Here is a 23377-nt window from a genome sequence, read left to right on the forward strand (position 1 = left end):
TATTTTAAAATTCTTGAAATAAGCTCCTGCTAAAGGACAGCCTTTAAGTTCTCAAAGAACATGGACATTGTTGGGTTCATGGATGCTGACTGGGGAGGAAACCAAATGGATAGGAGGTTTATATCTGGATATTGCACGTTTCGGGGAGGTAATTTGGTAACATGGAAAAGTAAGAAGTAAAAGTTGTGGTGAGATCAAGTGCAGAGGCAGAGTATAGAGCAGTGGCTCATACAGCTTGCAAAATGATGTGGGTAAAATGTCTTTGAGATGGGTTTTTCAAACAACATGCCTATGAGAATGATTTGTGATAATCAGGTTGCCATGTACATTGCTACCAATCCGTATCAAAGTAGATTGTCATTTTGTGAGAGGCCTGGTGATGAGTAAAAGGATAGTTACTACTTATGTGAGATCCAACTATCAATTAGATGTCATTACCAAGGCATTGGGAAAATCTTATCTTTCGGAATTATGCTGGGCATGATATACACATATATATCTATGCTCTAGCTTGAGGAGGAGTGTTGGGCCATACTGTAAATAAGCAATTCCATACACACACCAATGTTTAGAGTTACGCCAGGGGGGCGTAACTCTGAACACCCTGAACACGATGGGTGGCAAGACTACAAAGGGAGAATAAGGATTAAATAGTTCCTTAAAAGGGTAGAGATAGCAGTAAAGCACCACCATAGAAAAAGATGAGAGAAAATTAAGAGGGCCTTCCACATGCAAAAAGAATAGATGACTGCACTACTAGTTTATAACCTCCACTACTATAATACACGTATGTATTATTTGACTCATGTTGAAATAATTTTCAGATTTCTTAAGAATAACTATCTGCACAAGTACATGGCAATTAGCGAATCATAAAAATAAAGTTCATTTAGCAGACAGAATGAAGCATACACTGTCCGGTTGCAAACTAACATGTAATCAGAGAATTGAAATGGCCATCATAATCGAGGTCAACAACATAACCAGTTACTCATATGTATATCTTAAAGAAAATGAAATAAACATAAGTTTATACATATTAACTATTAAGAAAGACTCACGACCTGCAGACGTTTGCCAATAGCAATAAATGGCTGCACATCACCACGTGTACCAACAATAAGCATCACTATTTGTAGTGGCGGGATATATTGAGGTTCTGTTGAGCACAAAGTATCATCATCAACTTCATTACAAATATTTTCAGATCCAACGCCAAGATCTTGGGGTTTGACATCTCCTGAAACTTCAAATTCCACTTCCACAGTTCCATCATCTTTCACTGTAGCTAGTCTGTTCAACAATTTGAGCTGCAGTGTTTTAAATGTTTAAATGAAATCCCAGGCATGTAAGCATATATAAGGGTAAATACGGAGGGTCATGCGTACAGAATCACAAAATTTAAATCAAAACACTAAATATATTAAATGATTTAAAAGTTTTTTTTTTTTTGGTAGGGGTGGGGGAAGGTTTAAAAAAGATATTATTTTATGTAGGGATTGTAACTTGTCAGAACACTTGCTGAAACTTGTTGAACAAACACAAACAAAAAACTGCATGTCCACTAATTGTTTAGGGGTTACTCATTAACTTGGAGCAAAATGAGGATAACTTAAAAAGTTCACAGCAAAGTAGTATCATGAGAAGACATCTCAAACCCAACTATACAAAAAGTATAAGAGATGCGGCAATCAAATAGACAAAGAAGCATTTATATAGAATCAACTGGGTTGCATGGAGCATTGTACATGATGTCCAAAAGAATGCAGTTAAGGAAGCCAACATGTGATTTCATCAATAAAGTGCTGATATAGAATATGCATGAATTTACTTATGTATTCCTATATAATGAAAAATATAAAATAAGGGAGAGAATCTCAATCATCATAATCGTCATCATTCATCACCCTTGCCTTATTCCCGTAAGAATGGGGTCAACCAAAAGAATTCTCTTTCTCCATTATTTTCTATTAGTCGCCATTTCACCTAATATGATAACTTTTTAACATCGTTTGTAATAACTTCATCCCACGTTGTTTTAGGTTTCCCTTTCCGCCTCTTGCCTTCTATAGATTCTAATTTACCTCTTCTTACCAACGCATTTATAAGTCTCTGTTGTATGTGTCCAAACCACCTAACTCTACTCTCTCTTACTTTCTCGTGATAGGTGTCACTCCTAATTTTTTTTTTTTGGAAGTTAAGGAGTGTCACTCCTAATTTTCCTCATGCACTTCCATTAGTGACCCTATCTCTTCTAGTCACTCCCACCATCCATCTTAGCATTCTCATTTCCGCAACATGAATGCATTGTTCTTATTTCTGTTTTACAACACTCCTCTCCATATAGCATAGTTGATCTAATAACAGTCCCAATAAGATTACAAATAGGAAATGAGGAAGAAGATTATAAACTAACAACAAACACCATCTCCAAAAAAGAATTCACTCCTATTGTTATGCTTGGCCAATGCTCTTAAACCCTCAAATTCTTCCAAAACCACAAGAAAAATAGCCAAATGTATTCAAACTTCCTATACATGTTACACAATGTAAAGTAGATAAAGACCTGGGATCTTCATAATCTGTGTACCTGATCCATTTCACCAAATTAGTGCATAATGAAGCAGAAGTACACCCTTTTAGCCTAAGATGGAAGAGGAAGTTCTGTGGAAACGAACATGTTTTGACTGGTCCACCCTCTGCTAATGAAAACATCAACTGTCAACATTTTGTCCAATCCTTTCTATGAACAATAGTTGACCAATCTGCTTATTTAGGGGTGGCAATTTTTACCACCCCGTCAATAACGGATATGGGAACAACTTTTATACCGTTGAGGCGGGCATGGATACATTTTTTGTACCCGCAGCGGGTCACAGGGCGGGGACGGGTTCTGATTCATATCCGCCCCGCTAAACATATAACTATATATATATTATATAATATTAATAACTTATGTTTAATATATATAATATAACAACGGTACAAGTTACACAACCCTAATTTTTTTGTTTCTCTTTATCAGGTAGTCCGTCCGTCTCTCTCTCTCATGACTTTTTTGTTTCTTTAGACTTTAATGTTATTTCGTTGATCTTTGTGTTTTTGCTTGATCTGATGGTTGATGTAGTCTATGATTTAAGTTATATATTTATTTTATATATATATTCTTTCAGTGGATATATATATTTATGTTTATTCTATATATATATATATATATATTTACTTGTGCATTGGAGTCTGATAACGTTTATTCAGAACAGATAGCTTGAGTTTGAGTTGGAACGACGATGAAAGCTTGAACTCCTCAGACTGGACTATTACAAATTTGAATACTAGTTGAGAAGGTAATTATTTTTCTCTTTTTTGTTTCTTTTTTCGTCTCTCCTATGCAATAATGTTTCAGCTGTTTTGGATTTTACATTTGTTGATTGATTAATCTATATAAAAGCTTTTTGCTTCTTTTTTTTTGTATACGTGATAAAGGGTTGTGGGATGACCTTCTTGGGAATTATTATTTTTTTTTTCATTTTTATATTTTAATAAACGAAGCTTTTTTGTTTTATTCAATTATATTGGCACTTCTCATTCCCCCCTTATCATGTTTTTGTTGAATTAATTACTTCTAATTTTTTTTATCCAGCAAGTGGTTGATATAATGTCTCAGCCAACTCAAAATATGGAAAGTGAGCCATCTACATCAGCTACACAACCTACAAGTTTTGATGCACCAATTGAAATCAATTCTGAATCAGCACCCACTCCAAGTTCAGGAGTCACAAGACTCACAACATCACAGGCGAGGAAGAGAAAATTGACTTCAAAAGTTTGGAAGGATTTTGAAAATGTGATATTGGATGGGCCAAATGGGGGTTCATTTGCTATTTGTCATCATTGTAAGAAGAAGCTTGTAGCTGAACATTCATTTGGTACTAGTCATTTAAAAACACATTTAAAGAGGTGTGTGAAGCGAACTAATACTGATATACGTCAAAAGATGATTGCACATTCTCCAAATGTTGATGGGTCAATGCAGTTTGGCAATTTTACATTTACCCAAGAAGTTTCAAGGAAGGAACTTGCTAATGCAATTGTTTTGCATGAGTATCCTCTTAGTATTGTTGAGCATATTGGATTTAAGAGGTTTGTTAGCAGACACAAGCCCGGCTTCACAATGATTTACATGTCAATCACTGCTCACTATGTTGATGAATTTTGGCACTTGCAAAATATGATTATTGGGTAAGTATTTAATCTTTATTTTTTTTTTTTTGTTTCAATTACATGATATCTCAAAAGTTGGTTGTCCATCAGTGACTAACTTTTCTATTTAATTCATGAATACTTTCAGGTTTGTTTATGTGCCTTCTCCACATACAAGTGAGATTCTCTGTGATGCCCTTATGAATTGCTTCTTGGATTGGTACTTGGATAGAAAGATATCTACTATTACGGTGGATAATTGTACAACCAATGATGCATTGATTCAGGGTCTTCCAAACTAGTTGTCTGTTCGTAGTAAGTCACTTCTCTTGGATGGTAAAATTTTTCATATGCATTGTGCTGCACATATATTAGACTTGATTGTGAAGGATGGTCTAGATATAATTGGAGGGGCAATTGGGAAAATTCATGATAGTGTTAGAGAAGAAAATTTTGTGGAGGCAGCTGGTGAATTAAAAAATCCATGCCATAAAAAACTGTCTCTTGATTGCAAAACTAGATGGAATTCTACATATTTGATGCTTGAAACAGCTATCTGTTATAAGGATGTGTTTCCACGATTGAAACAATGTGAGAGACTTTATACATCTTTGCCATCAGTGGAGGAATGGTGCTTAGCACAAGAAATTTGTCGGAGATTAGAACTATTTTATTCTATTACTGAAATTTTCTCTGGGACTCGATTTGTCACCACAAATTGTCTCTTTCCAAAGATTTGTGATGTAAAATTGGCACTGCGTAGTTGGTGCAATTGTGAGAATAAGGTGGTAAAAAAAATGGCAGCAAGTATGATGGAGAAATTTGATAAGTATTGGAGTGAGTGCCATCTTGTTGCAGGAATAGCAATAGTGTTGGACCCAAGGCACAAAATGACCTTTTTGGAGCATGTTCTTCAGAGGATACACGGGGATGAATATTTTTCTCAAGTAGATCATGTACGCCAAGCATGTTATGATTTACTTCAAGAGTATCAAGATAGAAGTAAGGAGGGGACTGGTCTAAGTGAAGATCTAAGTGGATTGGCTGCATCTTCAAGCTCTACAAGTAAAGAATGGGACATTTATGCCGAGTATGATTTGATTGTTAGTGATTTGTCAAGGCTTGGGAATGTGAAATCAGAGTTAGACCATTACTTAGATGAACCCGACTTGCCACGCACCATGGATTTTAACTAGGGCTGGAAATGAACCGAGCTGTTCATGAACAGCTCGGGCTCGGCTCGCTAAGGGCTCGGCTCGAACTCGTTCGTTAAGCAAACGAGCCGAGCTCGAGCCCAATTTGTAGGCTCGTTTAGTAAATGAGCCGAGTCCGAACAACGTTAGGCTCGGCTCGTATGGGCTCGTGAACAAGGCTCGTACAAGGATCATTTAGGCTCGTGAACAAGGCTCATTTATTAGCCATTTATAAGTTCTTGATCCAGCCCATATGTGTGAGTCCATTACAATTATACATAATAAGCCCATGTGAACCATTACTATAATCTAAATAACAAAGTCCAAAAAAAAAAATGGCACATATTCATTTTAAAGACCCAACCCATTTATGTTAACATAACAAACCCTATATTCTACTTTCATTCTCTACCACCACGAACTAAGCAGCGGCATCCCCTTTCTTCTCTATTCTCTTCTTTCCTTCTCTGCAACTATTCTCCCAAGGTATGTATGTGCATATATATATATATATATATATATATATATTGATATATTTGTGTTATATATATACACTAATCTGTTTTGTATTATATATACTTGTATATATGTGTGGCACTATATGTGTGTGTGTGTGTGTGTGTTGTGTATCATATATGTGTGCAGACAATTCATTTGGAAGAATCCGGCCAATTGCTGGTAGTCGCTGCCCCGATCTGATAGCTTCCCCTGCTTCACCCATCTCACCCATCTCAATCATCAACCCCCGCTAGCTGGTTTTGATGCAACTACTTGGGACAAGGCAGACATATGAATCGGGGGTTTTAGAACTGGATCTGTTTCATAAACGAGCCCGAACCGAGCTGAGCCCGAGCTCGTCGATTTTCTGACGAGCTGAGCTCGAGCTTGGCTATTCTAGGCTCGCCCGAGCCCGAGCCGGAGCCGAGCCCGAGCACCTCTCTGATTGTGGCAAGCTGAGCCCGAGCATGGCAAAGCTCGGCTCAGCTCGGTTCATTTGCAGCCCTAATTTTAACATTTTAAATTGGTGGGATGCAAATAAGAGTAAGAATCCTACATTGCAACTGATGGCTCGAGACATCTTGGCTATTCCAGTATCAACTGTCGCATCTGAATCAACATTTAGTACAAGTGGTAGGTTGGTGAGTCCACATCGCAATCGACTTAGTCCTGGCCTTAAAGAGGCTTTGATGTGTTCTCAATCTTGGTTGTGGAATGATCTAGAAGGTAATGAAATTTTAAATATGCTTTTATATTGAATGTCCCATTTAGTTTTTTTCTTTTTCATTTTTTTATTTTTTTTTTATTTTACACTGTTTTGCAGCTAATGCATCGGCATCAGCTCTTTCTGCTGGAATCTCTCGGTTAACAATATGTGATGAAGAAAAAGATTAAAAGGCTTCAAGGTATAGTTTTTTTTTTTCTTCTTCCTCCTCCTTTTTGCAGTTTAGTAATATTAACTATTGTTAAATCAATGTATAGTTTTTTGTACAATTAGTCACCATCAATTACTAAAAGCATAACTGGTTTTGATAAAATTCAATGATGTTTTGATTCTAGAGAAGTTTAGATAGAAGTAACATGGTAAAGGTCAGGAAGATTTGTTTTGATCTCATCTGATATTGTTATAGTACATGAGTAATGCAAGTATTAAATTAAAATTTAGTGTGCTAATTAGTACTACTATGATTTATCTTGTATTATCCAGACTTAGGACAGTGCAGTGTTATTGTTGATAGTTACAGAAGATATTGAGCATGAAAAAGATGCAGAAATATGTATGGAACACCAGACCTTATCAAGTAGTAGTAGACACCACTCTGTGTCTATAGGAGCAGTGGTGAGTCTCTTTCATTGCCTTTCTTTTTCTCTCTCAACATCAGTAGTGGCTTTAATGAAGCATTTTAGTGAAGCTGTCTGTGCATATGTGTTAATTGATGAACAGAGAGGCAAGGGGTCACAAATTGTAACGAGCATTTGTACTTGTTGAAAAAAGAGATATTCGGTTTTAAGAAGACCATATTTTAGGGGATATGATAGGAGTGTAAATATAGATAGTCAATGACTAAGATTAGGAAATTATGTTAGTGTACAGCCTGTAGTTACAGCCTGTAGTCACAGCCTGTAGTTTCCTGTTACAGCCTGTAGTTTCTTTTTTTAACTCCTTGTATTTCCTATTTAACTAAAGCATTGTAAACCATTCTTTGTACGGCAATATACAGATTCTTTTCAATCTTGAAATCACCTATTTGGTATCAGACCATCTTACCGATTCTTCTGGAAAAAAAACCCCTAGCCGTCTCTTTTTTTTCTCTCTTCCAAACAACCCTAATCACCATATCTGATGACGTACCTGAGTCCAAGACCAAGACCTCTAAGTCCCAAGTCCAAAACTCTTAGACACACTCGGTCCAGATTACCACAATTCGGCTAAACGGTGAAAACTTCCTTCGCTGGTCCCAGTCCGTGCGGATGTACATCCGAGGCAGAGGCAAAATCGACTACCTAACAGGAGAAAAGAAGGAACCGTAACCTGAAGATCCATCCCACTCGACCTGGGATGCAGAGAATTCGATGGTGATGACCTAGTTGGTGAATTCTATGGAGGAGGACATCAGTTCTAATTATATGTGTTACCACACAGCAAAAGAACTCTGGGACAATGTCAACTAGATGTATTCAGACCTGGTAAATCAGTCTCAAATCTATAAACTAACACTAAAACTCGGAGAGATCCGTCAAGGAGATAACAGTGTTACAAAATATTTCAACTCTCTTAAACGTTTGTGGCAGGACCTTGATTTGTTCAACGATTATGAGTGGAAATCACCTGAAGATTGCAACCATTACAAAAAGGTGGAAGACAACCGCATCTTCAAGTTTCTCATTGGACTCGATGTCGAGTTTGATGAAGTGAGGGGCAGAATAATTGGACGACAACCCCTGCCTTTAATCGGTGAAGTCTTCTCCGAGCTTCGAAGAGAGGAAAGTCGCAGGCTAGTCATGCTTGGAAAAAAGTTATCAAATGGTGCTGTTGAGACCTCTGCCCTGATCGCATCTGAAGCAAATATTGGTAGGAAACATAATGAAAAGCCCCGTCTTTGGTGTGACCACTACAACAAGCCTCACCATACCCGTGAAACCTGCTGGAAAATTCATGGTAAACCAGCGAATTGGAAGAGAAAGCAAGAAGGCAGATTCAACCGAGCCCCATCAGCTCATGAAGCCGAGGCACTTCCCTTCAGCAAAGAACAAATGGATCATCTTCTAAAATTGCTGAAATTCAATTCCTCATCTGGTACTCCTAATGCTTCTCTTGCTCAAACAGGTAACAACCCGAAGGCCTTATCTTGTCGTTCAAATTTCAGTGTTACCCCATGGATCATTGATTCAGGGGCTTCTGACTATATGACAAGTTTTTCTCATTTGTTTCAAACTTATTCACCCTGTTCAGGCTCTGAAAAAATCAGAATAGCTGATGGTTCTTATTCTCCTATTGCAGGCAAAGGTTTGGTAAAACTTTCAAAAATTATTGATCTTAAGTCTGTCCTTCATGTCCCTAAGCTTGCTTGTAACCTCTTATCAGTTAGTAAATTGTCCAAAGACTCTAATTGTCGTGTTATCTTTTTTGAATCCTATTGTGAATTTCAGGACCAGAGCTTGGGGAAGACGATTGGCAGTGCTAAGATGATAGATGGTCTCTACTATTTTGAAGATGATATTTCAAGTAATAAAAAGGCTCAAGGTTTGAGTAGTTTTCGTTCTGTCCCTGTTAGAGAACAAATAATGCTATGGCATTTTAGACAAGGGCATCCTAGTTTCCCTTATCTTAAAAAATTATTTCTTACTTTGTTTAAAGGATTGGATTGTTCATCTTTTTATTGTGAGAATTGTTTTTTATCAAAGAGTCATCGTACTACGTATTCTCCCAAACCTTACCAAACATCAAAACCATTTTATTTAATCCATAGCGATGTTTGGGGCCCTTCTAGGATCACAACTCTTTCTGGAAAAAAAGGTTTGTGACTTTTATTGATGATCATACACGTTTGTGTTGGGTGTATTTAATGAATGAAAAATCTGAGGTTGAAAAATTATTCAAGGATTTTTATATGATGATTGAAAATCAATTTCAAACAAAAATTGGCATTCTTCATACTGATAACGGCACCGAATACTTTAATGAAGTTTTAGGAAGTTTTTTAACAGAAAAAGGAATTTTTCACCAATCCACTTGTGTTGACATGCCCCAACAAAACGGAATTGCTGAAAGAAAGAATAAACATTAACTTGAAGTTTCTCGTGCCATCATATTTTCAATGAATGTTCCTAAGTATTTGTGGGGTGAAGCCGTTTTAACAGCAACATATTTAATTAACAGGATACCTACTCGTGTTCTTAACTATTTTACACCCATTGAAAGCCATAAAAAATCTTTTCCTGAAACTCGGATTTATTCCAACCTTCCTTTGAAAGTATTTAGGTGCACTGTCTTTGTCCATTTACCTAGTAGACTTCGGTCTAAATTGGACTAAATTGGATCCTCGGGCTCAAAAATGTGTATTTGTTGGGTATGCCCTGAATAAAAAGGAGTACAAATGCTTCAATCCGAAAACAAAAAAAATGTTTATCAGTATGGATGTCTTTATTCTAGAAAATCATCCTTATTTTCAGAAAACTTTTCTTCAGGGGGAGAAAGAGAGCGAAGAAAATTTTTGGGAGATTTCTACTAATATTCCCTTACCTAAAACTATTGTCTCACACTCTATTACTCCGAACACTGATCTTTTTAAACAGGGAAATGATGTTCTAGAATCAGGAAACCCGGGGCCTCCTAGTCCTAATCTGCCGAGCCTTACTGTATCTCCAACAGGGGGAGAAATCCTACCAACGGTTCCAAAAAAACCGAATCCTGAGCTTCTGGTTTATAACAGGAAAAAGACTCATCAAAAGAGTAGAGAGCCTACTATTGTACCTGAGCAAGGCCAATCAGAGGTCCCGAGCAATGACTCCCTGAACACTCAAGGTACTCTAAATCCTAACTTATCTGCAGTTGTCCCTACTATTTCTGATCGTACAGAGTCACCTAGCCAAGTTCCTATAGACCTTGATATCCCTATAGCTGTAAGAAAAGGAATCCAAACCTGTACCCAGCATCCCATTGCCAAATACTTGTCTTATGATAAACTTTTCCATAAACATAGGGCCTTTACTTCAAATATTTCTTACTTGTTTGTTCCAAGAAACATTCAGGAAGCACTAAATGATCCGAATTGGAAATCGGCAGTGTTAGAGGAGATGAATGCTCTTAAAAGGAGTGGAACGTGGGAGATAGTTGACTTGCCCAAAGGAAAGAAAACTGTTAGGTGTAAATGGGTTTTCACTATTAAGTGTAAAGCTGATGGTAGTGTGGAAAGGTACAAGGCAAGACCTGTGGCGAAAGGTTTTACGCAAATGTATGGCATTGATTACCAAGAGACGTTTGCTCCTATAGCAAACATAAATTCTATCCGAGTCTTATTGTCGTTGGCAGTCAATTCTAACTGGCCATTACATCAGTTGGACATAAAAAAATGCCTTTTTAAATGGAGACTTGGAAGAAGAAGTGTTTATGAGCTTGCCACCTAGGTTCGAAGGAAAACACGGTCAGAGCAAAGTTTGTAAACTCAAAAAATCCCTGTACGGTTTGAAACAGTCTCCAAGAGCGTGGTTTGAACGCTTTGGAAAGGCTGTGAAGAGTCATGGATATCATCAGAGTCAAGCAGATCATACCATGCTCTACAAACACAGTGAGGAAGGGAAAATTGCCGTTTTAATTGTGTATGTGGATGATATAATTTTGGCAGGTGATGACATTGAAGAGTTGACCAGACTGAAGAAGAAACTTGCTAAAGATTTTGAAGTCAAAGATTTGGGAGCATTAAAATACTTCCTTGTAATGGAATTTGCCAGGTCAAGAGAAGGAATTTTCGTGAATCAACGAAAATATGTACTTGATTTGCTTAATGAGACAGGACTACTCGGGTGTAAAGCTGCTGACACTCCAATTGAAGTCAACCTGAAGTTAGAAGCTGCCGAACCCGAGAATATGGTTGATCGTGAAAGATATCAGAGATTGGTGGGAAGACTAATTTACTTATCTCATACACGCCCAGATATAGCATTTGCAGTCAGTATGGTGAGTCAGTTCATGCACTCTCCTGGAGAGGAACACTTTGAAGCAATGTACAGGATTCTGAGGTATTTAAAGGGCTCACCAGGTAAAGGACTTATGTTCAAGAAACAAGGTCATTTGCAAGTGGAGGTGTACACAGATGCTGATTGGGCAGGCAGTATAGTTGATAGACGATCTACCTCTAGATATTGCACCTTCGTTGGAGGAAACTTAGTCACGTGGCGAAGTAAGAAACAAAATGTAATAGCAAGGAGTAATGCAGAAGCCGAGTTCAAAGCACTCACCCATGGGATTTGCGAAGCTATGTGGTTAAAAAGAATCCTTGAAGATTTGAAGGTTACTGTTTCTCCTCCAATGAGAGTCTACTGTGACAACAAGGCTGCCATTTCAATTGCTCATAATCCAGTCCTCCACGACAGAACCAAACATGTGGAAGTTGACAAACACTTTATCAAGGAAAGGCTTGACTGTGGTATGATTTGCATTCCTTATGTCTCTACTACTGAACAAGCTGCAGACACCCTTACCAAAGGACTACACGAGACAGTTTGAAGTTTTAAGAAGCAAGCTAGCTATGGAAGACATCTACAAGCCAGCTTGAGGGGCAGTGTTGAAAAAAGAGATATTCGGTTTTAATAAGACTAGATTTTAGGGTATATGATAGGAGTGTAAATATAGATAGTCAATGACTAAGATTAGGAAATTATGTTAGTGTACAGCCTGTAGTTGCAGCCAGTAGTCACAGCCTGTAGTTTCATGTTATAGCCTGTAGTCACAACCTGTAGTTTCTTTTTTTAACTCCTTGTATTTCCTATTTAACTAAAGCATTGTAAACCATTCTTTGTACGGCAATATACAGATTCTTTTCAATCTTGAAATCGCCTATTATACTTTTTATTGAAAAGGTACAACTAGTACTAGCTAGCAATTTAGCACACTTGGTATTGAACATAAGATTGTTGTTTTTCAAGACTGTTTGATGATCATTGGAATTATAGTTTTCATATAAATTTTATTTTCATCAATTTGCTGATCATTTTTTTATGTATTAAATAATTTATTTGTTCATAATTTTCAGGTTTTGATTAATTTATGAACACTCTGGAAGACATGGGAGATTGCAGATGCCAGATAGATCATTTAAGGGATTTAAATAAGTTTTTGTGTTTTTGTTATCTTTTGTTAATTTCAGACTTCAATTTTGGATAATTTAGGATGTAAACTTGCTTTTGTTTTGGTTATGGTGGAAAGCTGGAGCTTAGAACTTCTTGTGATTTGGTTGTATTAAACCGTTATTTTTGTTGATCATGTTCTTTGAATTATGCTACAGGCATGCTATTTATTTATTTTTGTTGGGATTCATATATGTTATGCCATTTCCAGGCTTTTTACAGTAAAATCATAGCTTAAGTCCCAAAAAGTGGAAGGGAAAATTTATTGGCGGGGCGGGCACAGGTCATAGTTTATTAAGTTTTAAAAAGTTAAAGAAAAATTTTGATAACGGGGCAGGCACGGGGCACAACATTCCCCAACGGGGCGGGGATGGATATGAAAATCCAACCCGTCGCGGGGCACGGGGCGGGCATGGAGTTGCCATTAATCAATGGGGCGGGGATGGATTTAGGTAAACCCGCTCCAAACCCGCCCCGTTGCCATCCCTATGCTTATTCATGAATGAGATTTTACCTAATTCACAATTCAGGAGAGAGGCAAGGAATTTGAGGACAGCTTGATTGTTAGACTATATATTTGCACCCTATTTGCAGTTAGCCAACAATATTCTCGCAAGTTCAAATGGATAAGTGGAGTGCTCAACCATTGATGAAACAGTTCAATAGTTGATTGATTTAGCCTCCTATCTATGAGGCAACCAACATCAAAATTTCATCAAGCAGATATATAAGAGGGAGAAGAGACATAAAGCATCCATTCAACCATTCATCAATTTCACTTCATGTTTTGCAACCAGATCTATTTATGTAATTTGGTTTACCCACATGCATGTTACCAACTTAACCACAAATCCTTCACTGGATTCAAAGACATTGATATCAGATGTATACCATACTTATGTTTACCACCCTGAACTGGAGTTTGGAGAATAAAAGATATACCAGAAACTATTTTAGTTAAGAATGTCATTTAGTCATGTAAAACAAAAAATGAATACTATGACATGGAGCAACATGTGCAAGCTGAAGGCTAGAAGAATAAGTAATCAAATGGTACAAAAAGTACATTGTCATGAATTGTACCTTATCCTGGACCGAAATTTTGTTGTTGAAAATTTGTGCTGCCTCTTCAGGAAGTATATTTTTATGTCTATGTCTCTCAGTTTTTGATCTTTCCAACTTAATCGGGCTTGAAGGCAGCTCTAATTTGTCAGAATCCAGTATCCTCACTGGTAAAGTATTGACTCTAGGAAGATTACTACCACCAGTCCCTACCATGTTAATTACAATCGATTAGAGATTGAAACAATTAGGGAAGCTTTAAAATAACACTAGTATAGTTCAAAAACCTTGACCAATAATTCTTTTATGAGAACCCATTTTGAGTTAGATTAGTACCCAAACCAATTCTAACAACAATAAAATCTGGTCAACAAACAAAACCGATCCTGTATATCTCTCTGCCAACGCTAATTACAAAATAAAGAATTAGCACGTCTTCATCTCCATTGAATCAGCACATCAAAGCATGCAAACAATATGATATATATTCAACAACCACCATATAGGATAAAACATTTTTAATTCCCTATCTAGTTGCTGAGACGAATAAAAAAGAAAACTCAGATTTTGGAATAAATAATTCCATTGCATTCTGTTTGGCTGGCAAGAAACCTTCGAAAACAAGAAGAAAATAAGAACTTAAATATAAACTTTTCAAATAATTTGGTTGCCAAACTTAAGAATAAACTAAACCAAATAGCTGTGGTAGCCTTATAATTAATTTGAAATTCTTCTAGGTCACAGTATTATACTCTCGGAGCTTCAGCTTGAACTTAAATTTTCTTTTTTCAATTTTCGTCACATTTCCTAGGTAAATAAAGAAAGAGCTATGAGTTGTTCGATACCAGAGAGAAAAATATAAACAAATAAGCTAGCACATGAAGACCTGTAACCGGTTTGAGAAATAATAGCACAGTTGTAATTTTCATTTCTTTTATTTTCCTACAATTTCTCGTCAACCAAAAGGAATTTCTACGGAAACCGGAATCGTCCAGTGAACTCGACATACCTGACGAATTACTGCCGCCGTTGGATAACAAACCACCTGCAACCACCTCCCTGCTGTCCAATTCAGCAACACTACAGCTACTTTCAGCAGCAACTTCCCGTTCGAATTCGACCGGAACTTCACCGGAGGAGCTTCCACTATCGTTCTTCGGAGGCAACTCCGCCATCGATGGCACAACCGACTCCGGCGAACTCTCTCTGCCGAGTCGCTTTTGCTGTTCTCGATCCAGATCGACAGAACTTTCCAGAAACTTCTTATATGTATATAAATATAGAAAAATATCTATGGAGGCGAGATCTTTTGTGGGAGAGAAGGATTTTAGAGAGCGAAAGTAGAGAGAGAAAGAGGGGCCACGTTCGAGGGAGTGGGTGGAGGGTCTGAGATTGTAATCGGACCGAGCGGGAGGGGGGGCACGGCAAAGGACGGGTAGAACCGTCAGTTCATGAGAGGACAATTTGGGGAATTAGTTCTGCGAGGCAATCACTTGTCTTTTATGTTATCGTTCTGATTACTAATTTATCCTCCAGGGTTGATTTTATTACTAAAATGTCCTTAGCTTAACAGTTGTTTAGCTTGCATGTAAAGGCAAATTATTCTGTGACCAGTTACAGTCGGCCGTTTGTTTCAGCTTTGGGATACATTTGGTACCAGCAAAATAAATAAATAAGGGCTCAATTGGGGGATGTTTTTTTTTTTTTTTTTTTGCAAAACATTGGAATAATAACAAAATCTTGTTTGGATGCAACTTTTTCTTTTTTTATTTGATTCGAAACAACTCAAAATAGATGGTAGAAAAATGCTTTTAAAAAAAATGCTTTCCAATTCTTTTAGATTAGGCTTGTTTAGCGCAAAATATTTTTTAAAAAATAATTCTTGTTATTTTTTTGTGTTTAATAGTCGTAAAATATTTTACATAAAAAAAAAAAAAAAAATCTGATAAAAATAACTTATTCATCAATTTACACGTCTCACCCAATAGACTCAGCGTCAACCTCGATCTAAACCCTTGCCAAAAATCAAAAAATAAATATTAAAAATATTTTTCTTTCACTTGGCAGAGTAAAAATAGTTCATTTAAAACCAAAATATAATATGCCTTTCAAAACAAAAACTATCCAAAAATAGATAAACAAAAATAACTCTTAAAGAAAGTAACAACTGAATATTTAACAAAACAAGAACTTTGTAGGAAATATTCAACAAAACAAAAACTCGTAAAGAAGGAACATGAACAAATCAATAAAATAAAAATCCTAGGTTATTCAACCATCTATTCTTGTTGATATTCAAAAACTTCAAATGAAATTTCTGTTCTAGATTTTGTAAAACTCAGTTTCTTATAGAAGCATTCCAACACATTCAAGAGATATGCAAACTCAGTATGTGAAGACGGAAAAAATATGGAAAGAGTTTGTTTTTCTATTACTCTAATTAGAGGGAAAAGAGAAAAGAAATAAAAAGAGATGTAAAGAATCGTGTATGAGTTGGGATTTTATGATAGTAAAGTTTGAATAGTGCTTGAGTTTGAAAGATTTTAGATTAGTTCATTATGGAAAGAATTGTATTTATGTAAGTCTATTTTTGTCGAGACACCATAGTAGTCAATTAAATCATTATTTATTTTATTATTATTTTTTATTATTATTTTTTTTTTGTATATAGAGATTGACGTCAAACCTAAAGAATATTAATCACATCAGTTGCACTCAAATCTAATTGTATGACCTAAAGAATATTAATTCTGAGAGGAATATTCATTTCATTAAACTATATAAGTTGTAACAACGTTACACTTCATGTCATACCACTAGTAATTAAATTGGCCTTCTTTCCTGGGTAGTTGCACAATGTTATATAGAAATTTATTTATTAATTCTGAGAATATGTAACTGTTGATCAAAGTCCTAATCCATTTGTTTTGATGGTAACAAATCAATTAAAGGAGTCTTATATTCTAATATTTCAACTGAGTTTAAATGCAAGGAAATAAATGCTTCTTAATTGAAGAAATGAAAGGATCTTCATGCCATCATATGGACTCAGATGCACATTCCTGAAACATAAAGAGGCTGTAAACATTCTATAAAGAATATGGTTAACTAACGCACGAGAGGATGCAAAACAAGAGAATGCAAATGTTTTACAAGGCAGAGGCAAAAATTCAAAGAACAGCATGCCATACGTTGACCGGTTCATGCCATACGTCCACCGGTATGTACTCAGAGGCAAAATTCAAAGATCAACTCATATACATCGACCGGTTTGAAACATACGTCGACCGGTATCTATGTAGTAGCCAATTCGAGGAGAAGCTCATATACATCGACCGGTTCATGCCATACGTTGACCGGTATGTATTTAGAGGCAAAATTCAAAGATCAACTCATATACGTCGACCGGTTTGCACATACGTCGATCGGTATCTAGGCAGTACTGAAATCTCAGGAACTCAACATATACGTCAACCGGTAAGTAGCATACGTCGACCGGTTTGATAAAGGATACGTCGACCGGTTTATGGCATACGTTAAACGGTTTGGTCGCAGCTCTGCAGATTCAAATTCCAACGGCTAGAATTTGATTTAATGCTTCCAACTACCTACAACAGCTCTATTGAACTCAAAATCTCTTCAAATACAGATAAATGGTCTACAAACAAACTTACTTCTTTTAGAGATTATTCAAGAATATCATCCAAGTGCATTCAAGAGCATTAAAAGGAGTCTAAAATTCTGATCTGAACATTGACTTCTTATTCTTTTTCTCATATCAGTTTAAGAGACTAGAGCTTTATTTATTTCATTCTTCTACTCTAATGTGAGACTAATTCTTGTAATATCCTTTAGAGAGAGAGAGAGAGAGAAAGAAACAATATTGTAATCTTTATATATCTCTACATTCTTGTAAGGGTTGGTGTGACCCAAAAGCAAAGCTAAAGAGAAGGGCGTTCGCCTAGTAAGGAAAGAAGCAAAGTCTTGCTTCAAGATGAAGGTTTGCTCTCCACCATTAAGGAGGAGCTTTAGTGATTTGGAAAGTCTCAAGGAAGGACCTTAAGCCGAGGAGTAGGAGCTTCCAAACTTCGCTAAATTGCCGAGTCACTGTTTGCAATTCTCTATCTCTATACTCTATAATTGTGCTTATATTGCTTAAATATTTTTATTGTGTATTGCATTCTATTTAGTTGGAAACAAATTTTTAAAATTACAAACATTGGCCATTGACTCTATTCACCTTCCCCCTAGAGTCAATTATTGACTAACAGTAACAACAAAGGGTCTGTTTATTTGGATATAAAATATTTTTTTTTTATTTTTTAGTATTTAGTTATCGTAAAATATTTATGAAAAAAAATAGTATTAAAACTTAATAAAAATAATTTATGTATCAATTTTCGACAAATTATTTTATATTTTTCATTCGACGAACTCGATTTTAACTTCGAAACATATCTTTGTAAAACATCAAAAAAAACTTAATTCTATCATTTGACATAATGTCTAGAGACATATATATGTATACATTACATCGAAACAAGTCAAGCCAACTTGTGATTTGTGGGACGAAAAGCTTATAGTGTAGTCACTAGTCACTAGATACTAGGTCAATGGATGGAATTAAGACAGGAAAAAAATATATATATAAAAAAAAAAATTGATGGAATTAAGATTCCTCTTTATGCTACTGAGAAACAATCACATATGGTCAACGGACCCATTGGCTGAGTCAGACTGCAAGAGCATTCATATTAGTGCATTTCCTTGTGAGCGGGATGGAACCTCAATTTCTTACTATGTAACCCAAGTCACACGGAGGGTCGGAAGTAAGAGCAAAGTCAAAATTACAAAAGATAGTAGGAATATAAACGAATGTACTAACAGAGTATGAGAATACGAGCGCGATTATAATGTAACACCTGTCGAAAATAATTACGTAACTTAGTATGTAATCTTAAGAGTAGGTTATAGACAATATAGAGTACAAACTAGTTCGGCCAGAAGTCCCAGACACACGATTTGGTGATGATTAGTAATGGGCTAAGAGTGTTTGTTAATTTGTTCTTGACAAGGACCCTGATCTCACATGAGCTTGTCTCATCACTTAAGTCACTATAATTCAGAAGTAACCCATGTGGTGGGCTTTTAATAAGTAGCACTCAATGTCAACATTGGAGTATTATCTAGGGTAGAGATTACTTAATTTAGTTAAGTTAATTTGATGGTTCCAATCATCAATCAATAAAATCAATATTAAACTTCTGGTATATAATCTAAACTTCAAGTAACCCCAACACGTTTTTCGAATTATGTTTATATAAAATTAAAATAATAATAATGTTCTTAGGCATCCTTCTCTTAAGAAAGTTACAAGCTCTCTTATTTTTATTTTATTTTTAAATAACTGGTTTGGATTTTTACACATCTCAAAAAACTGTTTCATCTAATGATTAAAGAAAAAGAGTTTATAACTCTTCTTATGAGAGGGTCCTTTTAAGAGTATTTCGAATTAAAATATATATATATATAAGTGAATTTTGATTTTGAATTTTTTTTTTTAAATGTGGGTTTTGTTGGCTCTCTCTTTTTGTAATGAAGTTAACTTGAAACTTCCCTTTATATATATGTATCAAAAAAGGTTCTAAGTTTTTCTTTTACATAGAGATCTCTCTTATTTAGTTATCCACACGTTTAAATTAAATATTACAAACATGAGTTATATATTTTTGACTAATTTGGTTTTTTTAAAAGAAAAATTAGATAGAAAATTGAAGATTAGAGAAAGTAGAGAAGAGTGGTGGATCGCTTTAGAAGAGAGAGTAAAGAAAGGAGCTAATGAGAGGAATGGCAAGAGAGGAAAATGTAAAGAGAAACATAGATGATAGAGAGAGAGAGTATTGTGGATTTTTCTGGAGCAAGAATATATATATATATAGAAAGGAAAATGATTTTTGTATGAATTGTTAAACTAATTGTTTATAATTGGTCATTTATGCTACAAATAAAAAAGTGTGATCACTCACTTACTTGTATTTAGATAAAAAAAAAACCAATAAAAATTATAGAGTTAGGTAATTCAATACAAGTATTCAGTATAAATATCACTATTCTGAAATGGACTAGTGTTATAGACCGAGCAAAAATATATAATGGGAGTGTGTTAAAACAAGATATATATGCATATTAGTATGTATGCATATGAAGTTGTCACTTGACTAATGGGCCATTAGCCCAGAAAAATTCGACCCTTTATGAAATTGGGGTTCCTCGTAACTTTTGGCACTAAACAGTTGGGTCAAACCTAGCAGTCTTAACTCTTGATAAACTTGAGCCTATGGCACCATGTGTTCATATAAAGGCCCGCTTCGTTCACTTTTTTTTATTTTTAGAATAAACTTATATTTTAAGATTTCAGCAAAATATATATATATAAATAAAAAAAAAATAGTCCAGAAAATTATTTTGTTGACAAATTTCTAAAATTATATATTTGAAAACAAAGTTTTTGAAAAACATCTAAGTTCAAAGAACATGTATTCTCATAAAATTATTGATTTGAATACTTTTAAGGAAGAGAGACATGTTCTTATTTATTATTAATTAAAAGTTCTCGTTGGACACTGTCCAAAAAAAATTCTATGGTCAAGTATATCAGTAGTACTCATAATTTATTATAATATTTGTTTTTGGCTTCACATGAACATTTTGTTATAGTACCTAATGAAAATTATTTTTATAGTCACTTGAGAGACGAAAAGATCAAAACGAGTAATGTTTTTGGTTGTGCGTGGATTCTAAAGGCCAAAAACACAATTTGGCCGTTATTGTTTGGTCGACCTTAAATAGTAAGCTAATTATTTTCAGGAAGTTAGGAGGTTGGAGTAGCCATTCTATGATATATGCATGTGAAACTCCAAGTTGGAGTAGGATTTTTTCAATAAAAGGGCACATATACCTGCTAGATATAATTCCTCTTCTGGCTCTTGTTCTGTCACCAAGAATAGCATAGAAACAATGGTCCAGAATAGCTTGTGATCTGTCTTAGACACATCGAGCAATTATTTGTTGTATGCTGTGATGGACTCAGGTTAATATCAGTGTAAATCGATCGATTTGTGAAAATGTGTAACGATATTGGACCCTTGAAAAAGGATTATGAACCGGCCAATACGATGAACCATATATGAGTGTGACTGTGTAATAGATGTTTTATGTTTATCTTCTTGTGGGATCAAACTATCTTCAAAGGAAAAAAAAAAAATTCACATATCAATCACGACTTGGCCAATCAATGAAACTATATTTTAATTTGAATCCAATGTAATAATTTAAATGTATATTGAATATTTAATTCAATAACTATTAATTGTCTAAATTTCATTATATGTTAGCTAAGAAGCTATATGTTTTATTTTTTTTTAATTTTTATAATAATCTCATCTAACATAATTTAATACAGTATATAACAGGATATATACACATATTTACAATTGTCAATTTTTTTTTTTTGTTAGTGTTTTTTTCCATTAACAAAGAGTCGAAAATCTAACTTATTTGACTTCTCCGCATACGTCTCTTTTTTAATTATTATTTATCAATCTCTTTCAATATTATTTTTTAACAAAAATTACATTCTTAATGGTTCAAATTATTGAATTACATATTCGATTAATAACAAGTCAGAGATGAATTTATTCATAAATTAACTCGTTAGATTATCGGATTGAATCAATAAATAATCTCATCGTATTCGAATCCGACGACATATATTGTATGCTAATCAGAGGGGCTGAACCGGTTCAAGTTTGGCAGACTTGAATTCCTTGGTTCATTCAGCCTAAAATCATTTTATGGTAAGTTCTGAAAATTATGGAAAGTGTAGAGTGTGTCCAACCCTATTTAGAATCATTCCTAATGTGTTGTTCTTACCTTTTTCTTCAAATGATCTCAATTGTGGTAACTTTGAACAACCTTTCCAATTCTGTAGTCGCCGTCGATCTTAATAACTTACAGTATACGTAACTGGAATTACAACTCGACATGGACTTGTTTTGTTTACGATAATTGCCAAATAAAATGATCAGGGGCGGAGCTAGGATTCTTATGACAAATATATGTTATATATATATTAAAAAAAAAAAAAAAACGATGATGTTCTCATTTATCAAATCAAAGTACATCATAGATGGATACAAAAACATATATAGCATTTTCTTAAGTAACCTACTGAAGATAAACCTAGGTTATTGAAGATGAACCCTCCAATCTTTAAGAGAGTCAAATTCATTAACTACCGAATCTATATCAATATCTTCAACAAGTTCTCTTTCAATGTTGAGAATCATGGAATCTGCAAGAAATTCATCAGCCATCTTGTTGCGAAGTTTAGTTTTGACACGCTTCATTGCTGAAAAAGCTCGTTCTGTTGTTGCTGTAGAAACAGGAAGAGTCAATATAAGACGAACAAATCTATCAATCAGATAATAAGTCTCTCTCTTTCTTGTTTCAGCTAGCATTTTGCATAAATTAGAAATGGTGGACAAATTCTGAAAACTCGGATGATGGAGTACATCAATCTCATAATGTTCCAATTGGCTTCTCAAAGCACGCATCTCATCTTGAAAATCCTTAGGATAAAATTTCCCTACAAGATCACAAATATCATCAACTTTAAATGATTTATAAACATCTTTAGGATCCAAAGCTGTGCTAAGAATAAGGAGTTCCACTGTACTTTCAGAGAATCTCTGATTTAACTCCATCAATTGAAAATCTATAGCAGCATTGAAAATATCAACTTGATAGTGATGATTAAATGTAATACTATCGTTTTGTTGACAAGAACGACCTGTACCCAACATATAAGAAGCACTCATATCAGGTACTGTGATACCCCCGGATTTCCGGATGCGGGTTGGCCAGGCCCACGCCCGATTACCCGAGGATATTAAAACAATTAGCAATAATCGAATACAGAATAATTATATCAAAAGAGATAAATAAAATTTGCTGAAAAGAAAACTAAAAGAGTAATCCAATATTTGAAAACCTCAGAAATAAAATTTCATTAATAAATAACCTTTATGCTACAACTGATCCTCCATATACAACTCGGGAATCCATCTAGTGGACCCCTATTCAAATCCCAACTGTATTCAAAAGAACTGGAAATAAAACTCAAGTCTTAACATGAAATAAAATCTTATGCCATCGGTGCAGTGAATAACTGTATCTGCTCAGCACGATCAAACTCTACAGCTTGGACTGACGAACACCTGAAAAAAAATAATAGAAGAGTGGGTCAGGCCCACGAGCAAGTTCTAATCTAGCTGCAATCCATATAGTGACCCGATACGCAGATACATCGTAGATACCTCACAATATCTATCTAGTCCATACATATATATATCCACACTATGGGACATTCACTGAACTACAATAGGGGTCTCAACCTAAATAGAAGGCAACATGCGAAAACGCACCTAAAGGTGGGCATGAGTACCTAGACCTAACAGGGTACACCTTAACCTACTATAGCTAACTACGCATCCACTGCATATATGCGTCCTAACCAA

At 35.2% G+C, this 23377-nt stretch overlaps 1 protein-coding gene across 2 annotated transcripts in view; it reads right to left on the reverse strand.

The window, feature by feature from the left end:
* The window catches only part of LOC132306728 (sterol 3-beta-glucosyltransferase UGT80A2), a 29712-nt gene extending 14443 nt beyond the window's left edge, over positions 1 to 15269 (reverse strand). The window contains exons 1-3 of one of the 2 annotated variants that reach the window (XM_059804254.1): positions 14809 to 15269; positions 13821 to 14008; positions 1065 to 1310 (exon numbers count right to left, since the gene is read on the reverse strand). In XM_059804254.1, coding sequence (XP_059660237.1) covers positions 1065 to 1310; positions 13821 to 14008; positions 14809 to 14974 — 600 coding nt within the window. In that variant the 5' untranslated portion in view covers positions 14975 to 15269. The remainder of the gene's footprint in view (positions 1 to 1064; positions 1311 to 13820; positions 14009 to 14808) is intronic. The other variant, XM_059804253.1, reaches the window with a different exon arrangement.
* Between the last annotated feature and the right edge of the window lie 8108 nt (positions 15270 to 23377).

This window comes from Cornus florida, unplaced genomic scaffold (assembly GCF_030987335.1).
Source record: "Cornus florida cultivar Cherokee Brave unplaced genomic scaffold, ASM3098733v1 CherokeeBrave_3.0.0_Hap2_Chr05, whole genome shotgun sequence".
NCBI lineage: Eukaryota > Viridiplantae > Streptophyta > Magnoliopsida > Cornales > Cornaceae > Cornus > Cornus florida.